Genomic DNA, 20,204 nt, shown 5'->3' with positions numbered 1-20,204 from the left:
TTTTATTATTTTCGGATATCTTTGGACATTTTCGACATTTTTGGACAATTTGGCCACGCCCCATCCCCGCCCACCCCCTCCTCCCCATGAACCCCCAATCAATCAATCAATCAATCAACCCATCAATTACCCCCAATCAATCAATAATCAATAAATCAATAATCAATCAATCAATCAATAATTAATCAATCAATCAATGGCTGTTTATTATTAACGACCCCCGCTGACCTTTGGTGGGTGGGGGAGGGGTCCCGGATTTTTGGGGTCGTTTAAGGCTTTTCAAGCATTGGGGGGAGGGGGAGGGGCCAGGGAAGGGGGCGGGGCCAGGGAAGGGGGCGGGGCCAGGGAAGGGGGCGGGCTCAGCTCAGATATTGCACGGGGGGAGGGGCTGAGCTGGGGGCGGGGATTTGGGGACCCCCCCCCCCCCCTCCCCAAAAAGGGTCTGGGGTCTTTGGGAGGGGGAGGGGAGGGGATTTGGGGACCCCTCCCCAAAAAGGCTCCGGAGTGTTGAATTTTGGGCGGTTTTTGGCATTTTTGGTGCATTTTGGGGAGGGGTCCCGGCCCCGCTCGGGGGGGTGAGGAGGCTCCGGAGTGTCGTTGGATTTTTGGGGTCGTTTTTGGCATTTTTGGTGCATTTTGGGGAGGGGTCCCGGCCCCATCCGGGGGGGTCACACGGGCTGGGCCCACGGGCTGGGCACGCGGCCGTACTGGGGGGGCAAAAACGGGGAGGGGGTCACGGGGGGCACCGGGACACCTCCCCAAATTCCAGCGCATGTTTCACACAGATTTGTCTGAATTTTACCCAAAATTTCCCCCAATTTTCCCCCCAATTTCCCCACCCCCAAATTTCCCCAATTTTCCCCCAAAATTCCCACAAATTTCTCCCCAATTTTCCCAAAATTTGTCCCCAATTTTCCCAAAATTCCCCTAAAGATTCCCACAAGTTTCCCCCCAACCAAAATATCCCTGAAATTTCATCCAAATTCCTCCCAAATTTCCACCAAAATTTCTCCCAATTTTCCCCAAAATTCCCCCCAAATTTCTCCCCCATTTTCCCCATAATTTTCCCACAAATTTCCTCCCAATTTTCCCCCAAGATTCCCCATAAAATTTTCCCCTAATTTCCCCCAAATTTTCCCTTAAATTTCCCCCAAATATCTCCCAAATTTCCCCAAAATCCCCCCCAAATTTCTCCCAATTTTTCTCCAATTTCCCCCCAAATTTCTTCCAAATTCCTCCCAGATCTCCCCCAAATTTTCCCAAATTTCTCCCCAAATTTCCCCCCAATTTCCTCCCAGATTTCCCCCCAATTTTCCCCCAATTTTCCCCCAAATTTCCCTCCACATTTTCCCAAATTTTTCCCCAGTTTTCCCAAAATCGCCCCGATTCTCCCCAAATCCCCACCTGGATGTCATTGAGCTCCCGCAGGAACCTCGTGGTCACTTTGGCTCCGTTCTCCATCGTGGGCACCGACAGCACCTGGGGGGGCACGGGGGCGTCACCGGGACCCCCAAATATCCCAAAATATCCCAAAATATCCCCCCAAAAATATCCACAAAAAATGCCAAATATCTCCCCAAAAACATCCCAAAATATCCTGAAAAATATCCCCAGAAATATCCCAAATACCCCCCAAAATATCCCCTCAAAAAAACCCCAAAATATCCTAAGAAATATCCCAAATATCCCCCAAAAATATCCCCAGAAATATCTCCAAAAAGCCCCAAAAATATCCCAAATATCCCCCCAAAATATCCCCAGAAATATCCACAAAACCTCCCAAAAATATTGCCCCAAAAACATCCCAAAAACTCCCAAAATATCCCCCGCAAAACCCCCCAAAATATCCCAAAAATTATCACCAGAAATATCCCAAATATCCCCCCAAAATATCCCCAGAAATACCCCCAAAAAATCCAAATATCCACAGAAATATCCCAAAAATATCCCCAAAAATACCCCCCAAAATATCCCAAATATCCCCCAAAATACCCTTAAAAACATCCCCAAACTTTTCACAAATATCCCCCAAAATATCCCAAAAATATCCCCCAAAATATCCTGAAATATCCCCAAAAATATCCCCCAAAATATCCCCATATATTTAGGAATATTTTTGGGGATATTTTTTGAGATATTTGGGATAAATTTTGGGATAGTTTTGGACAATTTTTGGCGTAATTTTTGGGATATTTTGGGGTATATTTTTTGGGATATTTTGGGGGCAATTTTGGGATATTTTTGGGGTAATTTTTGGAATGTTTTTGGCGATATTTTTGGGACATTTTGGGGGGATTTTGGGGGACATTTTGGGGGGATTTTTGGGATATTTGTGGGAATGTTTCTGGGTATACTTTTGGGGTAATTTTGGGGCTATTTGGGGGATATTTTGGGGATGTTTTTGGGTATACTTTGAGTATACTTTTTGGGGTAATCTTGGGGATATTTGGGATATTTTGGGCTATTGGGGACGCCCCCAGACCCCCCCCAAACCCCCCAGGACCCCCCAAACTCCTCCCCCAAATCTCCCAAAACTGCCCCAAAAAACTTCCCGGGACCCCCAAAATCCTCCCCAAACCCCCAAACCCCGTAACCCCCCCTGGTTCCTCAAACCCCTCCAGCCGCCCCCAGACCCCCAAATCCCCCCCAGAAGCCCCCAGACCCCCAAATCCCCCCCAGAAGCCCCCAGACCCCCCCAGAGCCCCGCAGCTGGTCCTGGTAGGGGATCCCACCCACCGGGCACACCCAAAACCCCCCAAACTGCCCCCAAAATCCCCCCCAAACCCCCGGTTCCCCAGGACCCCCCAGACTCTTGGGACCCCCCCAGACGCCCCCAGACCCCCCAGAAGCCCCCAGACCCCCCCAGACGCCCCCAGACCCCCCCAGAGCCCCGCAGCTGGTCCTGGTAGGGGATCCCACCCACCGGGCACACCCAAAACCCCCCAAATTGCCCCCAAAATCCCCCCCAAACCCCCGGCATCCCCCGGTTCCCCAGGACCCCCCAGACTCTTGGGACCCCCCCGGACGCCCCCAGAAGCCCCCAGACCCCCGCACCTGCTCCTGGTAGAGGATCTCGCCCACCGGGCACACCACGCAGGCGGTGCCGGCCCCGAACATCTCCCGGAGCCGCCCGGCCTTGAGCGCCGCCAGGATGGAGCCCATGGGCAGGGGGGCTTCGCGCACCCCGAACTCCCCCTGGGGGGGGGCGAAAAATGGGGAGGGGTCCCGATGGCCACAGGTACCCCCCCCGGAACCGCCCCAAATCCGGCCAAAATCCGCACAAAACCGCCCCAAAACTGCCCAAAATCCAACCCCGAACCGCCCCAAATCCCCCCCGAGCGCCCCCAGGATGGAGCCCGTGGGCAGGGGGGCCTCGCGCACCCCCAACTCCCCCTGGGGGGGCGAAAAAAAAATGGGGAGGGGTCGGGGGGTCCCGCCTCCAAAACTGCCCCAAATCCGGCCAAAATCCGCACAAAACCGCCCCAAAACTGCCCAAAATCCAACCCCAAACCGCCCCAAATCCGGCCAAAATCCGCACAAAACCGCCCCAAAACTGCCCAAAATCCAACCCCAAAACTGCCCCAAATCCGGCCAAAATCCGCACAAAACCGCCCCAGAACTGCCCAAAATCCAACCCCCAACTCCCCCTGGGCGGCACAAACTGGGGAGGGGTCCCCTCGGAACCGCCCCAAATCCGCGCCAAAACTGCCCCAAACTCCTCCCCAGACCCCCCCAAAATTTACCGAATCCCTCCCCAGAGCCCCCCAAAGCCCCCAGACCCCTCCCCAGCCCCCCAAAGCGCCCCCAAAGCGCCCCCCAATCGCCCCTCACCCATTTGCGGGCCAGCTCCAGCAGGCTCTGCCGCGTCACCCCCGGCAGGATCAGCCCGTCCAGGGGGGGCGTCACCAGCTCCGGGGCTGGGGGCACACAGGGGGAGTCAGAGACCCCCTGGGACCCCCCCTGAGACCCCCGGGACCCCCCAAAAACCCCCCAAAATCCCCCCAAATCCCCCCCAGGATCAGCCCATCCAGGGGGGGCGTCACCAGCTCCGGGGCTGGGGGAGGGGCGGAGACACCCTGAGACCCCTGGGACCCTCCCCAGGACCCCCCAAAACCGCCCAGGACCCCCCAAATCCCCCCTGAGCCCCCCAGGACCCCAAAATCCCCCCCAAAACCCCCTCAAAACCGCCCCGGGACCCCCCAAGTCCCCTCAGAATCCCCTCCAGGAACCCCCAAACCCACCCAGGACCCCCCCAAATCCCCCCCCCCAAACCCCCGTGGGACCCCCCTTGAGCCCCCAAATTTCCCTCCAGGACCCCCCAAATCCCCACCAGAACCCCCAAACCTCCCAAATTTCCCCCCAAATTTTCCCCCAGGACCCTCCAGGAACCCCCAAACCCCCCAAATTTACCCCCAGGATCCCCCCACGACACTCCAAAAGCCCCAAATCTTCCAAATTTTCCCCCAAAAATCCCCTGGACCCCCAAAATTTCCCCCCAGCACCTCCCAGGACACTCCAGGACCCCCCAAACCCCCCAAACTTTCCCCGGGACCCCCCAAATCACCTCTGGGACCCCCCCCAATTTTCCTCCATACCCCTCTAGGACCCCTCAAACCCCCCAAATTTCCCCCAAAACTCCCCCAGGACCCCCCAAATTTACCTCTAAACCCCCCAAATTTCCCCCCAGGACATCCCAGGACCCTCCAGGATCCCCCAAATCCCCTCCAGGACCCCCCCAAACCCCCCCAAATTTACCCCCAAACCCCCCAAGTTTCCCCCCCAACCCCCCCCAGGACCCCCCAGATCCCCCAAACCCCCCAAATTTACCCCCAAATCCCCTCCAGGACCCCCCGAACCCCCCAAATTTCCCCCCAAAACTCCCCCAATCGCCCCCCAGGACCACCCGAAGCCCCCAAACCTGCCCAAATCCTCCAATTTTTCCCCCAAAACCCCCTCGGGACCCCCCCAAATATCCCCCCAAACCCCGCCCGAACCCCTCAATTTCCCCCCAAACCCCCCAAACTTTCCCCGGGACCCCCGAAATCACCTCTGGGACCCCCCCAATTTTCCTCCATACCCCTCTAGGACCCCTCAAACCCCCCAAATTTCCCCCAAAACTCCCCTAGGACCCCCCAAATTTACCTCTAAACCCCCCAAATTTCCCCCCAAACCCCTCCAGGACCCTCCAAATTTCCTCCCAAAACCGCCCAGGACCCCCCAAACCCCCCCAAATTTTCCCCCAGATCCCCCCCGTACCCCCGTCCGGGCGCTCCCAGAAGACGAAGAGGTTCATGGTGCCCACCTCGGTCAGGAGCTGCTCGGGCCCGTAGAGCCACAGCACCTGCTGGCAGCCGCGGGCCCGCGCCTCCTCCTGCAGCTCCAGGCACGGCCCGTAGTTACTGAAACGGGGGGAAAAAACCCCAAAAAAATAGCTCGAAATGTACCCGAAATACACCCAAAATCCCGGAAAAATAACTGCAAAAAAATAGCCCCAAAATATCCCCCCAAAATATCCCCCCAAATCCGGCCCGCGCCTCCTCCTGCAGCTCCAGGCACGGCCCGTAGTTGCTGAAATGGGGGGAAAAAACCCCAAAAATTAGCTCGAAATGTACCCGAAATACACCCAAAATCCCGGAAAAATAACTGCAAAAAAATAGCCCCAAAATATCCCCCCAAAAACAGCCCCCAAATCCGGCCCGCGCCTCCTCCTGCAGCTCCAGGCACGGCCCGTAGTTACTGAAATGGGGGGAAAAAACCCCCAAAAAAAGAGCTCGAAATGTACCCAAAATCCCGGAAAAATAACTGCAAAAAAATAGCCCCAAAAACGACCCCCAAACCAACCCCAAAATCCAAAATAAATGCCCCAAAAACAGCCCCCAAATCCGGCCCGCGCCTCCTCCCGCAGCTCCAGGCACGGCCCGTAGTTACTGAAACGGGGGGAAAAAACCCCAAAAAAATAGCTCGAAATGTACCCGAAATACACCCAAAATCCCGGAAAAATAACTGCAAAAAAATAGCCCCAAAAAATACCCTAAATATCCCCCCAAAAACAGCCCCCAAATCCGGCCCGCGCCTCCTCCTGCAGCTCCAGGCACGGCCCGTAGTTACTGAAATGGGGGGAAAAAACCCCAAAAAAAGAGCTCGAAATGTACCCAAAATCCCGGAAAAATAACTGCAAAAAAATAGCCCCAAAAACGACCCCCAAACCAACCCCAAAATCCAAAATAAATGCCCCAAAAACAGCCCCCAAATCTGGCCCGTGCCTCCTCCCGCAGCTCCAGGCACGGCCCGTAGTTGCTGAAATTGGGGGAAAAAAACCCAAAAAAATAGCTCGAAATGTACCTGAAATACCACAAAAATATACCGCAAAATAGCCCCAAAATAACCACAAAATATCCCCCCAAAAACAACCCCCAAAAAACCCCCAAAAACCCCAAAACCTCCCTGAAAATATACCCAAAACCCCACCCAAAAAATACCCCCAAAACCAAACCCAAAAAAACCAAAAATCCCCCCCAAAAAATTCCAAAGAAAACCCCCCAAAAAAAATCCCCAAAACAAACCCAAAAACCCCAAAACTGCCCCCAAAATATACCCAAACTGCCCTCCAAAAAGAAACCCCAAAAATCCCCAAAATATCCCCCAAACCCCCCAGTGGTCACTCCCAGTGGTCAGTGGTCACTCTGTGGTCACTCAGTGGTCACTCAGTGGTCACTCCCAGTGGTCAGTGGTCACTCTGTGGTCACTCAGTGGTCGCTCAGTGGTCACTCCCAGTGGTCAGTGGTCACTCACCTGCCCAGTTTGCAGTTTCCAGCCGTGGTCACTCCCCCTGCCCCAATGGTCACTCCCGTTGTTCAATGGTCACTCCCATGGGTCAGTGGTCACTCCCAGCAGTCAATGTCCATTCCCATTGTTCAGTGGTCACTCTGGTCACTCAGTGGTCACTCACCCACCCAGCTTGCAGTGTCCGGCCCCGCCCGGCCGTGGTCACTCCCCCTGCCCCAATGTCCACTCCCAGGGGTCAGTGTCCATTCCCATGGGTCAGTGGTCACTCCCATTGTTCAACAGTCACTCCCGTGGGTCAGTGGTCACTCCCAGTGGTCAGTGGTCACTCACCCACCCAGCTTGCAGTGTCCGGCCATGCCCAGCCGTGGTCACTCCCTATCCCCTGATGGTCACTCCCAGGGGTCAGTGTCCATTGCCATGGGTCAGTGGTCACTCCCATGGGTCAGGGGTCACTCCCGTGGGTCAGTGGTCACTCAGTGGTCACTCCCATTGTTCAACAGTCACTCCCGTGGGTCAGTGGTCACTCCCAGTGGTCAGTGGTCACTCACCCACCCAGCTTGCAGTGTCCGGCCATGCCCAGCCGTGGTCACTCCCTATCCCCTGACGGTCACTCCCAGGGGTCAGTGTCCATTCCCATGGGTCAGGGGTCACTCCCATGGGTCAGTGGTCACTCAGTGGTCACTCAGCGGTCACTCAGCGGTCACTCACCCGCCCAGCTTGCAGTGTCCGGCCCCGCCCGGCCACGCCCGCACCTGCTGGGGGTCAGCCAGGAGCCGGATGGGGCCGAAGCCCCCCGAGAAGTACGGACCCACCGGGCACAGCACCACGAACAGGAGAGCCTGGCCGGGGGGCGAGACCCCCAGGGTGGGCTGAGGGGAAATGTGGGTTAGAGACCCCAAAATCCCGGAAATTCACCCCAAAAAACCGCTCGGAAAACCTCCAAAAACCGCCCGAAAAAACAGCCTCAAAAACTGCCCGAAATGCCCCAAAACGTGCACGGCCCCACCGGGCACACGACCATCAACAGGAGGGCTCAGCCAGGGGGCGAGACCCCCAGGGTGGGCTGCGAACAGAGACCCCCCCAATTAACCCCAAAATCCCGGAGATTCACCCCAAAAAACTGCCGGAAAATCCGGCCAAAATCCGCTCCAAAACCCGCCTGAAAAACCACCTGAAAACTCCCAAATTCCCCCCAAAATCCTCCCCTAAACCTCCAAAATCCCCCAAAATCTCCCACAGGATGCCCCAAATCCACTGGAGCCCCCAAGAACCTCCCCAAAGTCCCCAAAAAAATCCCCCCAAATCACCCCAAAATGCCCCAAAATCCCCGGAATTCACCTCAAAATCCCCATAAATCCCCATAAACCCCCACAAATCAATACAAATCCCCCAAAATCCCTGGATTTCACCCCGGTGCCGGTGAAGGTGGGGCGGATGTAGAGGCTGCTCTGGGGGTCCCCGGGCACCCAAACCCCCCGGAATTCACCCCAAACCCCCATAAACCCCCATAAACCCCCATAAACCCCCCAAAATGCCACAAATTCGCCCAAAAAGCCCCAAAATGGCGGGGTTTGGCCCCAAACCTCGGTGCCGATGAAGGTGGGGCGGATGTAGAGGCTGCTCTGGGGGTCCCGGGGCACCCAGCGCCCCTCGAGCCGCACCAGGGCCCGGATGCACTCGAGGAGCTCGTCACCGTCAAACTCCTGTGCGGGGAGACTGGGGTGGACTGGGAGGGACTGGGACAGACTGGGACAAACTGGGAATGGACTGGGACAAACTGGGATGGACTGGGAGGGACTGGGAGGGACTGGGACAGACTGGGAGGGACTGGGACGGACTGGGACAGACTGGGATGGACTGGGAATGGACTGGGAGGGACTGGGAATGGACTGGGACAAACTGGGAGGGACTGGGAATGGACTGGGAGGGACTGGGAATGGACTGGGACAAACTGGGAGGGACTGGGATGGACTGGGACAAACTGGGATGGACTGGGAGGGACTGGGAGAGACTGGGAGGGACTGGGACAAACTGGGAGGGACTGGGAATGGACTGGGACAAACTGGGATGGACTGGGACGGACTGGGAGGGACTGGGAGGGACTGGGATGGACTGGGACAAACTGGGATGGACTGGGAATGGACTGGGACGGACTGGGAGGGACTGGGACAAACTGGGATAGACTGGGAGGGACTGGAATGGACTGGGAGGGACTGGGAGGGACTGGGACAAACTGGGACGGACTGGGAATGGACTGGGAGGGACTGGGACGGACTGGGACAAACTGGGAGGGACTGGGATGGACTGGGACAAACTGGGATGGACTGGGATGGACTGGGACAGACTGGGATGGACTGGGAATGGACTGGGACAAACTGGGAGGGACTGGGAATGGACTGGGAGGGACTGGGAATGGACTGGGACAAACTGGGAGGGACTGGGAATGGACTGGGAGGGACTGGGACAAACTGGGATGGACTGGGACGGACTGGGAGGGACTGGGACGGACTGGGAGGGACTGGGAGGGACTGGGACAAACTGGGATGGACTGGGAGGGGACTGGGAGAGACTGGGAGGGACTGGGACAAACTGGGAGGGACTGGGACGGACTGGGACAAACTGGGATGGACTGGGATGGACTGGGACAAACTGGGATGGACTGGGAGGGACTGGGAGAGACTGGGAGGGACTGGGACAAACTGGGAGGGACTGGGACGGACTGGGACAAACTGGGATGGACTGGGATGGACTGGGAGGGACTGGGACGGACTGGGAGGGACTGGGACAAACTGGGAGGGACTGGGACGGACTGGGACAAACTGGGATGGACTGGGATGGACTGGGAGGGACTGGGACGGACTGGGAGGGACTGGGACAGACTGGGAGGGACTGGGATGGACTGGGAGGGACTGGGACAAACTGGGATGGACTGGGACGGACTGGGACGGACTGGGAATGGACTGGGAGGGACTGGGACGGACTGGGAGGGACTGGGACAAACTGGGAGGGACTGGGACGGACTGGGACAAACTGGGATGGACTGGGAGGGACTGGGAGGGACTGGGACAAACTGGGAGGGACTGGGATGGACTGGGACAAACTGGGATGGACTGGGAGGGACTGGGAGAGACTGGGACAAACTGGGATGGACTGGGAGGGACTGGGAGGGACTGGGACAAACTGGGATGGACTGGGAGGGACCGGGACAAACTGGGATGGACTGGAATGGGATGGACTGGGATGGACTGGGAGGGACTGGGAGCACTGGGATGGGATTGGGACCAACTGGGATGGCTTTTTTTTCTTATTTTTGGGGTTTTTGGACTCTCTCGGGGGGTTATTTTGGGGCGATTTCAGGGTTTTTGGGGTTTTTGGTCGCTCACAGGCAGGCAGACGCCTCGGGGGTTATTTTGGGGTAATTTTGGGTTATTTTTGGGGTGATTTTTGGGGTTTTTGGTCACTCACAGGCAGGCAGACCCTTTGGGGATTATTTCAGGGTGATTTTGGGGTGATTTTTGGGGTTTTTGGTCACTCACAGGCAGGCAGACCCTCTTTGCCGATCTCTGCATCCTCTCCATGTTCAGTTCGGGCCGAAAAATCCGAATTTTGTCGTCGTCGCCCCGAAAAGCCTTGAGGCCCTCGAAGAGCTGCGGGGGGGACACGGATTTGGGGCATTTCGTGCATTTTTGGGTGGTTTTGGGGTCATTTTTGGGCTCTTTTTGGGGCTGTTTCTGGGGTGTTTTTTGAGCTGGTTTTGGGGTGATTTTGGGGGATTTTTGTCCCCCCATACCTCCACGGTGTAGTGCTGGGTTTGGGCTGATTCTGGGATATTTTTGAGCTGCTTTTCTGTAATTTTGGGCAGTTTTTGGGGCTGTTTTTGAGCTGATTTTTGCGGATATTTTTGAGCTGTTTTCTGTGATATTTTAGGGCAGTTTTGGGGGTAATTTCGGGTGTTTTTGGTACCTCCACAGCGTAATGTAAAGCACTGGACGCCGGGTGCAGCCGCAGCTCCTGGAACGGGGCTGGTTTGGGGTAACTTTGGGCAGTTTTGGGGCAGTTTTTGGGGATATTTTCGGCCAAGACTTTGGGCAATTTTTGTGATATTTTGGGGCAGTTTTTGGGATAACTTTGGGCAGTTTTGGCCAATTTTCGGGCTGTTTTTTTGGGGTGATTTTGGGGGTATTTTAGGGCTGGTTTTTGGGGTGATTTCGGGTGTTTTCGGTACCTCCACGGCGTGGTGCAGCACGGCCGAGGCCGGGTGGAGCCGCAGCTCCTGGGAGGGGCTGGTTTGGGGTAACTTTGGGCAGTTTTGGGGCAGTTTTTCGGGCCGGTTTTTGGAGATATTTCTGGGGTGATCTTGCACGGTTTTTGGGGTGGTTTTGGGTTATTTTGGTACCTCCACGGCGTAGTGCAGCACGGTCGAGGCCGGGTGCAGCCGCAGGTCCTGGAAGGGGCCGATCTTGGGGCGCCCCCAGCCCCGCTCCCTCTCCCACTCCACCGTCAGCATGTGGTCGGTGAAAAACTTCCCGAAAACCAAATCCCGGGGGGCCGGGGGGGTCCCGAGCGCCTGCGAGCGCTGCAGCTCCAGCTCCGAGGCCTGTGGAGAGATTTGGGGTAAATTCGGGGGATTTTGGGGGTTCTGGGGTCATTCAGGGGGGATTTGGGGTAATTTGGGGGGATTTTGGGGTTTATTTGTGGTTTATTTGGGGCAATTCGGGGGATGGTCCCAAGGGCCTGCGAGCGCTGCAGCTCCAGCTCCGAGGCCTGTGGAGAGATTTGGGGTAAATTCGGGGGATTTTGGGGTCATTCAGGGGGGATTTGGGGTAATTTGGGGGGATTTTGGGGTTTATTTGTGGTTTATTTGGGGCCGGGGGGGGGGGTCCCGAGGGCCTGCGAGCGCTGCAGCTCCAGCTCCGAGGCCTGTGGGAGAGATTTGGGGTAAATTCGGGGGATTTTGGGGTCATTCAGGGGGGATTTGGGGTAATTTGGGGGGATTTTGGGGTTTATTTGGGGTTTATTTGTGGTTTATTTGGGGAATTCGGGGGGGGGGTCCCGAGGGCCTGCGAGCGCTGCAGCTCCAGCTCCGAGGCCTGTGGAGAGATTTGGGGTAAATTCGGGGGATTTTGGGGATATTTTGGGGCCATTTTGAGGATATCTTAGGGAATATTTTGGGTTGATTTGGGGCTGTTTTGGGGTATACTTTAGGGTATATTTTGGGGTTTATTTGGGGTGTATTTGGGGAATATTTTGGGTTGATTTGGGGCTGTTTTGGGTTTTTCTCTCACCCTGAACGTGCTCTTGTAGCCGCGCCGGGGCTGCAGCAGCGTCGCCAGAACCTGGGGAGGGGCACAGGCTCCCAGTTGGGACCAGTTTGGACCAGTTTGGTCCCATTTTACCCCAGTTTGGGCCCTGTTTTACCCCATTTTTCCCATTTTTCCTCATTTTCCCCCCATTTTACTCCAGTTTGGACCCTGTTTTTCCCCATTTCCCCCCATTTTTCCTCATTTTCACCCCATTTCCCCCCATTTTCTCCAGTCCCGGGGAGGGCGTGGCCATGGTGGGGGAGGGGTCCGGGCCCTGCCCCTCCCCCCCCGGACTTTGACACCCCCCCCCCCCGGGAGCCGCCATTGCCGAGAACGGACGGACTGGGAGCACTGGGAGCAACTGGGACAAACTGGGAATGAACTGGGAGCAACTGGGACGGACTGGGAGCGACTGGGAATGCACTGGGAGCAACTGGGACAAACTGGGAATGCACTGGGAGCAACTGGGACAAACTGGGAGCAATTGGGAGAGCGCTGAGAGCGACTGGGACAAACTGGGAGCGACTGGGAACAACTGGGAGAGCGCTGAGAGCAACTGGGAATGCACTGGGAGAGCACTGGGACAAACTGGGAATGCACTGGGAGAGCACTGGGACAAACTGGGAATGCACTGGGAGAGCACTGGGACAAACTGGGAGAGCACCGGGAGCAACTGGGACGGACTGGGAGCGACTGGGACAAACTGGGAATGAACTGGGAGCAACTGGGACAAACTGGGAATGAACTGGGAGCAACTGGGACAAACTGGGAATGCACCGGGAGCAACTGGGACGGACTGGGAGCGACTGGGACAAACTGGGAATGAACTGGGAGCAACTGGGACAAACTGGGAATGAACTGGGAGCAACTGGGACGGACTGGGAGCGACTGAAAATGCACTGGGAGCAACTGGGAACGACTGGGACAAACTGGGAGAGCGCTGGGAGCAACTGGAAGCACTGGGAATGAACTGGGAGCAACTGGGACCGCACTGAGAGCGACTGGGACGGACTGGGACAGACTGGGAATGCACTGGGAGTGACTGGGAGCAACTGGGAAAGGGACTGGGACGGACTGGGAGTGACTGGGGGGCACTGGGAGAGCACTGGGAGCACTGGGACAGGGACTGGGAGCAACTGGGAGGGACTGGGAGCAACTGGGAGGGACTGGGAGGGACTGGGAGAAACTGGGAGGGCAGTGGGGGGGCACTGGGAGCACTGGGACAGGCACTGGAAGGGCCTGAGCGGAACTGGGAAGGTCCAAAGGTGAACTGGGAGCACTGGGAGGGACTGGGAGGGGGCACTGGGAGCACTGGGAGGAGTCGCTGGGCAAACTGGTGTTACTGGGAGGGGCTGCTGGGCTAACTGGGAATTACTGGTGGCGCTGGGAGAGGTCACTGGGCAAACTGGGAGTCACTGGGGGTTACTGGGGTCACTGGGTGGGGTCCCCGGGGCAACTGGGAGTTACTGGGAATTACTGGGAGGGATCATTGTGCGTCACTGGGGTTACTGGGATTTACTGGGAGGGGTCACTGGGGCGTTACTGGGCTAACTGGGAGTCACTGGTGCTGCTGGCAGGGGTTACTGGGGGGTCACTGGGGTTACTGGGAGTTGCTGGCAGTTACTGGGAGGGGTTACTGGTCTAACTGGAGTTACTGGTGACCCTGGCAGGGGTTACTGGTCGAGCTGGTGTCACTGGCAGGGGTTACTGGCGGTTACCGGTCTAACTGGGAGGGGTTACCGGGGTTACCGGGGGCTACCGGTCTAACTGGGGGTCACTGGGCTGGGCTGACTGGTCTGACTGGGGGTTACTGGGCGTTACTGGGGGTTACTGGGTCTGACTGGTGCCGCCGGTGCCTCCGGCCGCTCTCACCGCTCCGCCGCCCCGGGACCGCAGCGCCGCCGCCGCCATCGCTCCAGGCCCCGCCCCTCCCGCTCTGCGCCAATCACAGCGCTCCCTGTCGCCCCGCCCGACCAATGGGAGCGCGCCCCCGCGCCCCGCCCGCGCTTCCGGCCAATCACAGCGCGCCCTGCCACCCCGCCCCCGCAGCGGCCAATCAGCGCCGCGCCCCTCCCCGGAGCCACGCCCCACCGGGCAGCCAATAAACGCGACCGTTCACCGGCCGCTCGTTTGCATATAGGCCACGCCTTTCTATGAGTCCTGACCAATGGGAGTGCGGCGCCGCGCGGAGGGGCGGGGCCACGGCACGTGCGGGGAGGGGGCGGGGCCAAAGCACGTGCGGGGTGGGAGCCACGCCCACAGGGGGACCCCAAAATCCCCGAAATTCCCCCAAAATCTTTCCGAAATCCCCGAATCCCCAAAATCCCTGCAATCCAGGGAGCCCCAAAATCCTCGGAAAATCCCCAAAATGCCGAAAATACCAAAGATGCCCCAAATCCCAGAAATCCTAAAAATCCTCTGAAAATCCCCCAAAATCCCCCAAATCCCCCCAAAAATCCCCAAAATCCAGGGGCACCCAAAATCCCCCCAGAATCCCCGAAATCCTCAGGAAAATCCCCATAATCTCCCCCAAATCCTCAAAATCCCCCCAAATCTCCCAAACCCCCGAATCTTGGGGTCCCCCGGTCTCCCCAAATTCCCCCCCCCCCCGTTTTTGGGGTTCCCCTCCCCCCCTCTGTCCGTGGGTGGGGGGAGGGGCGAGCGGAGCTTCCCACGGCGGGGGGAGGGGCGGGCGGGGCCCGGCAGGTGCGGGACGGGACCGGGATTGGACCGGGACGGGAACGGGATCAGGGTGAGGAACCGGGACAGAACCGGGATCGGGACTGGGATTGGGGTCAGGACAAGGACCGGGACCGGACCAGGACAAGAACCGGGACAGGGACAGGAACCGGGTCAGGGTCGGGACCGAGACCAGGACCGAACCGGGATCAGGAACCGGGACAAGAACTGGGACTGGGACGGGACCGGACCAGGGTCGAGATTGGGGCAGGAAGTGGGACGGGAACCGGGATAGAACCGGACCGGGATTGTGACAGGAACCGAGACGGGAACCGGGTCAAATCAGGACCGGGAGCGGGACACGGATCCGGATCAGGACCGGGACCGGGACATGGATCAGGAGCGGAACCTGGATCAGGACCGGGACCGGGATCGGAACCGGGACCCGCCGTGCCCCGGCCCGGAGCGGCCCCGCTCCCGGCCCGGCCCCACCCGCTGGGGCATCTGCTCGGCCGGGGCCATCAGCCACGACTTCGTGCTGGCGCTGCAGACCCTGCCCCGCGAGGAGCACACGGTGACACCCCAAAAAACCCCGAAATCACCCCAAAAAACCCGCAAATCCCAGGGAACCCCAAAATCACCAGGGGAGCCCAAAAATCCGCCCGGGACCCCAAAAATCCTGTGTGTGTCCCCAAAAATCCTGTGTGTGTCCCCAATATCTGGGCGTGTCCCCAAACCTGGGCGTGTCCCCAAAATCCCCGGGAGCCCCAAAGTCTGGGCGTGACCCCAAAAATCCTGGGTGTGTCCCCAAAAAACCCCTGGGGATTTTGGGGTTTCCCCGGGATTTTGGGGTGTCCCGGGTGGGATTTTGGGTATTTCATGGGGATTTGGGGTTTTTCACGGGAATTTCTTGGGGTTTTGGGGGGGATTTTGAGTTTTTTGGGGTCCCGCAGGTGGCGGCGGTGGCCGCACGGGATTTGGGGCGCGCCCGATGCTTCGCGCAGCATTTCGGGGTGCCCCGGGCGTACGGATCCTACGAGGAGCTGGCCCAGGACCCCGGGATCGGTGAGAGACCCCTGGGTTTGGGGATTTTGGGCTGATTTCGGGCTTTTTTGGGGTCGGGTTTTTTTTTTGGGGTCCCCGATTCATTATTTTTGGGTGTTTTTCCCCAGATGTGGTGTACGTGGGGGTGGTGAACCCCGCTCACCTGCCCACGGGGCTGCCGTTCCATGGGGATTGATGGGGTTTGATGGTATTTTATGGGGGTTTGATGGGTTTTTTTGGGTTAATTTGGGGTTTTTGGGACCAGGGTTTTTTTGGGGTCCCCGATTCATTATTTTTGGGTTTTTTTCCCCAGATGTGGTGTACGTGGGGGTGGTGAACCCCGCTCACCTGCCCACGGGGCTGCCGTTCCATGGGGATTGATGGGGTTTGATGGTATTTTATGGGGGTTTTATGGGTTTTTTTGGGTTAATTTGGGGTTTTTGGGACCAGGATTTTTTTTGGGGTCCCCGATCCATTATTTTTGGGTTTTTTTCCCCAGATGTGGTGTACGTGGGGGTGGTGAACCCCGCTCACCTGCCCACGGGGCTGCTGTTCCTGCGCCGGGGCCGCCCGGTGCTGATGGAGAAGCCGATGGCGCTCGGGGCGCACGAGGTGGCGCAGCTGGTGGGGACGGCGCGGGAGAAAGGAGTGTTCCTCATGGAGGTGGGGGCTCCCAGTATGACCAGTAACACCAGTATAACCAGTAACCCATCCCAGTATAACCAGTAACCCATCCCAGTATAACCAGTAACCCCTACCAGTGCCCCTCACAGTGCCCCCAGTGTGAGGTGGTGCAGCTCGTTAGGACAGCGAGGGACAAGGGGGTGTTCCTCATGGAGGTGGCACCAGTAACACCAGTAACACCAGTAACCCATCCCAGTATAACCAGTAACCCCTACCAGTGCCCCTCACAGAGCCGCCAGTGCGAGGGGGCGCAGCTGGTGGGGACGGCCAGGGTGAAAGGCGCGTTCCTCATGGACGAGAGGGCTCCCGGTGCTCCCAGTATCACCAGTATAACCAGTAGCCCATCCCAGTGCCCCTCCCAGTCCCCCCATTTTCCCGTTTCCAGGCTTTCTGGACACGTTATTTCCGGTTTTCAGCTTTCCTGTATGTGTTTTTTTTCCTGTTTTATCCCATTTCCAGCATTTGTATACCCGTGTTTTTTCCCCGTTTTCAGGGTTTCTGGACCCGGTTTTTCCCCGCCTGGCGCCGCCTGCGCTCGCTGGCCCGGGGGGGCTCCCTGGGCTCGCCCCTGGTGCTGCGGGGGGAGCTCGGCTTCAACCTGGGGGGGGTCCCGAGGCTGCGCGACCCCCGGCTCGGGGGGGGAGTCCTGCTGGACCTGGGGGGCTACGGCGTCCAGATGGCCCTGGGGCTGCTGGGGGGCGAGACCCCTCCCCAAATTACCGCCCACGGCACCCTGCACCCCACCGGTACGCACTGGGGATACTGGCATGGACTGGGAATGGGGGACTGGGGGGCTCTGGGGTCTCTCTTCCCCATTTTCCCACTTTTTTTCCCATTCTTGTCTCATTTGTTTCCTTTTTCCCTCATTCCCCCTTCACCCGTTTCCCGTCTTGATTTCCCCCCGATTTTTCCCATTATTTTCCCCATCCCCCCCATTTTTTCCCATTTTCTCCCGTTATTTCCCCCATTTTTTCTTTCCCACATTTTTCCTCAAATTCCCATCGTTTTTTTCCTGTTTTTCCCCCCCCCCCGTTATTTCCCCCATTTTTACCCCATTAATTTTCCCGTTTTCCCCCATTATTTCCTCTATCGTTTTTGCCCATTTTCCCGGTTTTTCACCCCGTTTTTCAGGCGTGGATGAGTCGGTGTCGGTGTCGCTCTCGTTCCCCGGCGGTCACCTCGCCTCGCTCGTTTTCTCCATGGCCGCGGAGCTGCCGGGGGGGGCGGCGTTGGGGGGGCCGCAAGGCTGGGCCGAGGTGACCAAAATCCCAGGATTTCACCCCAAAACCAGGCGGGACCCCAAAACCCAGGGATTTCACCCCAAAACCCGCGGGATTCAGCCCAAAACCCGGGGGGTGGGGCCGCACGGCTGGGCTGGGGTTCATTTCTGGGGGGTTTTGGGATGGATTTTGGGTGAATTTCAGGGTATTTTGGGGCTCACCCCACACTTTCCCCCTTTAGCTGCCGACCCACGGAGCTGCAATGGGGGGGGGGGGGGCACTGGGGTTTATTTCTGGGGGGTATTTTTGGGCTGGATTTTGGGTGGATTTCGGGTGGTTTTGGGTCTGATTGCCCCACATTTGCCCCACGGCAGCTCCCGACCCACATGAACTGCCCCACGGAGCTGCTGTGGGGGGGGCACCGCGAGCGTTTCCCGCTGCCCCCCCCGGCCGAGCCCCCCAACTTCCCCCACAGCACCGGGCTGCGCTACGAGGCCCAGCACGTGCGGGAGTGCCTGCTGAAGGGTGAGATTTTGGGGCGAAAAACGGCGATTTTGGGCAAAATACATGGAAATGGGGGGGGGGAGAATGGGGTTTGGGGTAAAAAACCCGGGATTTGGGGCAAAAACGCGGGGTTTGGCTGTGCTACGAGGCCCAGCACGTGCGGGAGTGCCTGCTGAAGGGTGAGATTTGGGACGAAAAACTGCTGTTTTGGGTAAAAACACGCATTTGGGTAAAAAACACAGGATTTGTGGGGGGGGAAACCTCGGATTTGGGGGGGAAAGCATTGCAATTTTTGGGGGAAAAAACACGGGTTTTGGATAAAAATCCTGAGGTTTGGGTAAAAACCTGGGATTTGGGGTAAAACTCATCGGATTTGGGGTAAAACCTCCAAGGTTTTGGGGTGAGCCCCCCCGTTTTGGGGAATAACCCCCCAATTTTGGGGTCTCTGGCCCCAGGGCTGACCGAGAGCCCCGAGATGCCGCTGGCCGAGAGCGAGGTCATCGCGCGGCTGCTGGACCAGGCACGGGAGCAGGTCGGGGTCACGGTGCAGGGAGCGACCACAGAGTGACCACTGACCACGAGTGACCGCTGGAGTGACCGCTGGAGTGACCGCTGACCCTGAACGACCACTGCACTCCGCACTGACCACTGACCCTCCGAAGGGAGCCCCAGAGTGACCGCTGACCCATTGAGTGACCATTGACCCCGAGTGACCGCTGGGGTGACCGCTGACCCTTTTGAGTGACCATTGACCCCGAGTGACCGCTGGAGTGACCGCTGACCCTCCGCAGTGAGCAGGGCAGCTCTGGTGTCGCCCGCCCGTGGCTCAATAAAAGCTCTGAAACCTCCCCAAAACGGGGCCCGGTCACTCCCAGTACGAGCCGGACGCTCCCGGTGTGTCCCAGTCCGTCCCAGTTCACCCCAGTCCGTCCCAGTTCACCCCAGTCCGTCCCAGTTCACCCCAGTCCGTCCCAGTTCACCCCAGTCCGTCCCAGTATGAGCCGGACGCTCCCAGTTTGTCCCAGCCACACTCACACGCTCCCAGTCCGTCCCAGTCAGGCTCCCATGCTCCCAGTTTGTCCCAGTCTGTCCCAGTCACACTCACATGCTCCCAGTCTGTCCCAGTTTGTCCCAGTCACGCTCACACGCTCCCAGTCTGTCCCAGTTTGTCCCAGTTTGGGTTTATTACAGCAGCAGCCCGTGCTGGCGCAGCACTGCTGTAAATGGCGCTGCTCTCTGCTCCCAGTTTGCCCCAGTCTGTCCCAGTTTATCCCAGTCACACTCACACAGTCCCAGTTTATCCCAGTTTGTCCCAGTCACACTCACACGCTCCCAGTTTATCCCAGTCTGTCCCAGTTTGTCCCAGTCACACTCACACGCTCCCAGTCTGTCCCAGTTTGTCCCAGTCTGTCCCAGCCACACTCACACGCTCCCAGTCTGTCCCAGTTTGTCCCAGTATATCCCAGCCACACTCACACAGTCCCAGTCCGACCCAGTTCACCCCAGTCTGTCCCAGTCAGGCTCTGACGCTCCCAGTCTGTCCCAGTTTGTCCCAGTCTGTCCCAGTTTATCCCAGTCACACTCACACAGTCCCAGTCTGTCCCAGTTTGTCCCAGTCACACTCACACGCTCCCAGTCTGTCCCAGTTTATCCCAGTTTATCCCAGTCACACTCACACGCTCCCAGTCTGTCCCAGTCCATCCCAGTCTGTCCCAGTTTGTCCCAGTCTGTCCCAGTCACGCTCACACGCTCCCAGTCCATCCCAGTCTGTCCCAGTTTGTCCCAGTCTGTCCCAGTCACGCTCACACGCTCCCAGTCCATCCCAGTCCATCCCAGTCACGCTCACACGCTCCCAGTCCATCCCAGTCTGTCCCAGTTTGTCCCAGTTTATCCCAGTCACACTCACACGCTCCCAGTCTGTCCCAGTCCATCCCAGTCCATCCCAGTTTGTCCCAGTCCATCCCAGTCACACTCACACGCTCCC

The 20,204-nt window shown here is 58.0% G+C and overlaps 2 protein-coding genes across 2 annotated transcripts; one reads left to right on the top strand and one right to left on the bottom strand.

Moving 5' to 3' along the window:
- Positions 1 to 279: 279 nt before the first annotated feature.
- BCAT2 (branched chain amino acid transaminase 2) lies at positions 280 to 14,007 on the bottom strand. Its single transcript, XM_058822732.1, has 11 exons — positions 13,962 to 14,007; positions 12,072 to 12,122; positions 11,183 to 11,383; positions 10,323 to 10,433; positions 8,370 to 8,489; positions 7,495 to 7,655; positions 5,257 to 5,399; positions 3,832 to 3,917; positions 3,055 to 3,195; positions 1,405 to 1,479; positions 280 to 707 (listed from the first exon to the last, which is right to left on the bottom strand). The coding sequence occupies exons 1-11, from the start codon at positions 13,998 to 14,000 to the stop codon at positions 669 to 671; spliced, it is 1,167 nt and encodes a 388-aa protein (XP_058678715.1). The 5' UTR covers positions 14,001 to 14,007; the 3' UTR covers positions 280 to 668.
- Positions 14,008 to 15,124: 1,117 nt separating this feature from the next.
- On the top strand, positions 15,125 to 18,978 carry DHDH (dihydrodiol dehydrogenase). Its single transcript, XM_058822790.1, has 7 exons — positions 15,125 to 15,342; positions 15,722 to 15,833; positions 16,312 to 16,475; positions 16,990 to 17,242; positions 17,628 to 17,752; positions 18,091 to 18,241; positions 18,676 to 18,978. The coding sequence occupies exons 1-7, from the start codon at positions 15,160 to 15,162 to the stop codon at positions 18,786 to 18,788; spliced, it is 1,101 nt and encodes a 366-aa protein (XP_058678773.1). The 5' UTR covers positions 15,125 to 15,159; the 3' UTR covers positions 18,789 to 18,978.
- The last annotated feature ends 1,226 nt before the right edge of the window (positions 18,979 to 20,204 follow it).

Source organism: Ammospiza caudacuta, chromosome 34 (genome assembly GCF_027887145.1).
Source record: "Ammospiza caudacuta isolate bAmmCau1 chromosome 34, bAmmCau1.pri, whole genome shotgun sequence".
Lineage (NCBI taxonomy): Eukaryota > Metazoa > Chordata > Aves > Passeriformes > Passerellidae > Ammospiza > Ammospiza caudacuta.
The sequence above is the reverse complement of the archived record's forward strand: the minus strand, read 5'-3'. Positions and strand labels throughout refer to the sequence as shown.

Excerpts from the sequence above, each read along its gene's own strand:
- BCAT2 (XM_058822732.1), bottom strand. The coding sequence starts at position 14,000 with ATGGCGGCGGCGGCGCTGCGGTCCCGGGGCGGCGGAGCG. Across the intron at positions 3,918-5,256 it reads CTGGGAGCGCCCGGACGGGG|CCCCGGAGCTGGTGACGCCC; the intron begins GTACGGGGGGGA and ends GTGTGCCCCCAG. Across the intron at positions 1,480-3,054 it reads AGATCCTCTACCAGGAGCAG|GTGCTGTCGGTGCCCACGAT; the intron begins GTGCGGGGGTCT and ends GTGCCCCCCCAG.
- DHDH (XM_058822790.1), top strand. The coding sequence starts at position 15,160 with ATGGATCAGGAGCGGAACCTGGATCAGGACCGGGACCGGGATCGGAAC. Across the intron at positions 15,343-15,721 it reads TGCCCCGCGAGGAGCACACG|GTGGCGGCGGTGGCCGCACG; the intron begins GTGACACCCCAA and ends GGGGTCCCGCAG. Across the intron at positions 17,753-18,090 it reads GGCCGCAAGGCTGGGCCGAG|CTCCCGACCCACATGAACTG; the intron begins GTGACCAAAATC and ends GCCCCACGGCAG.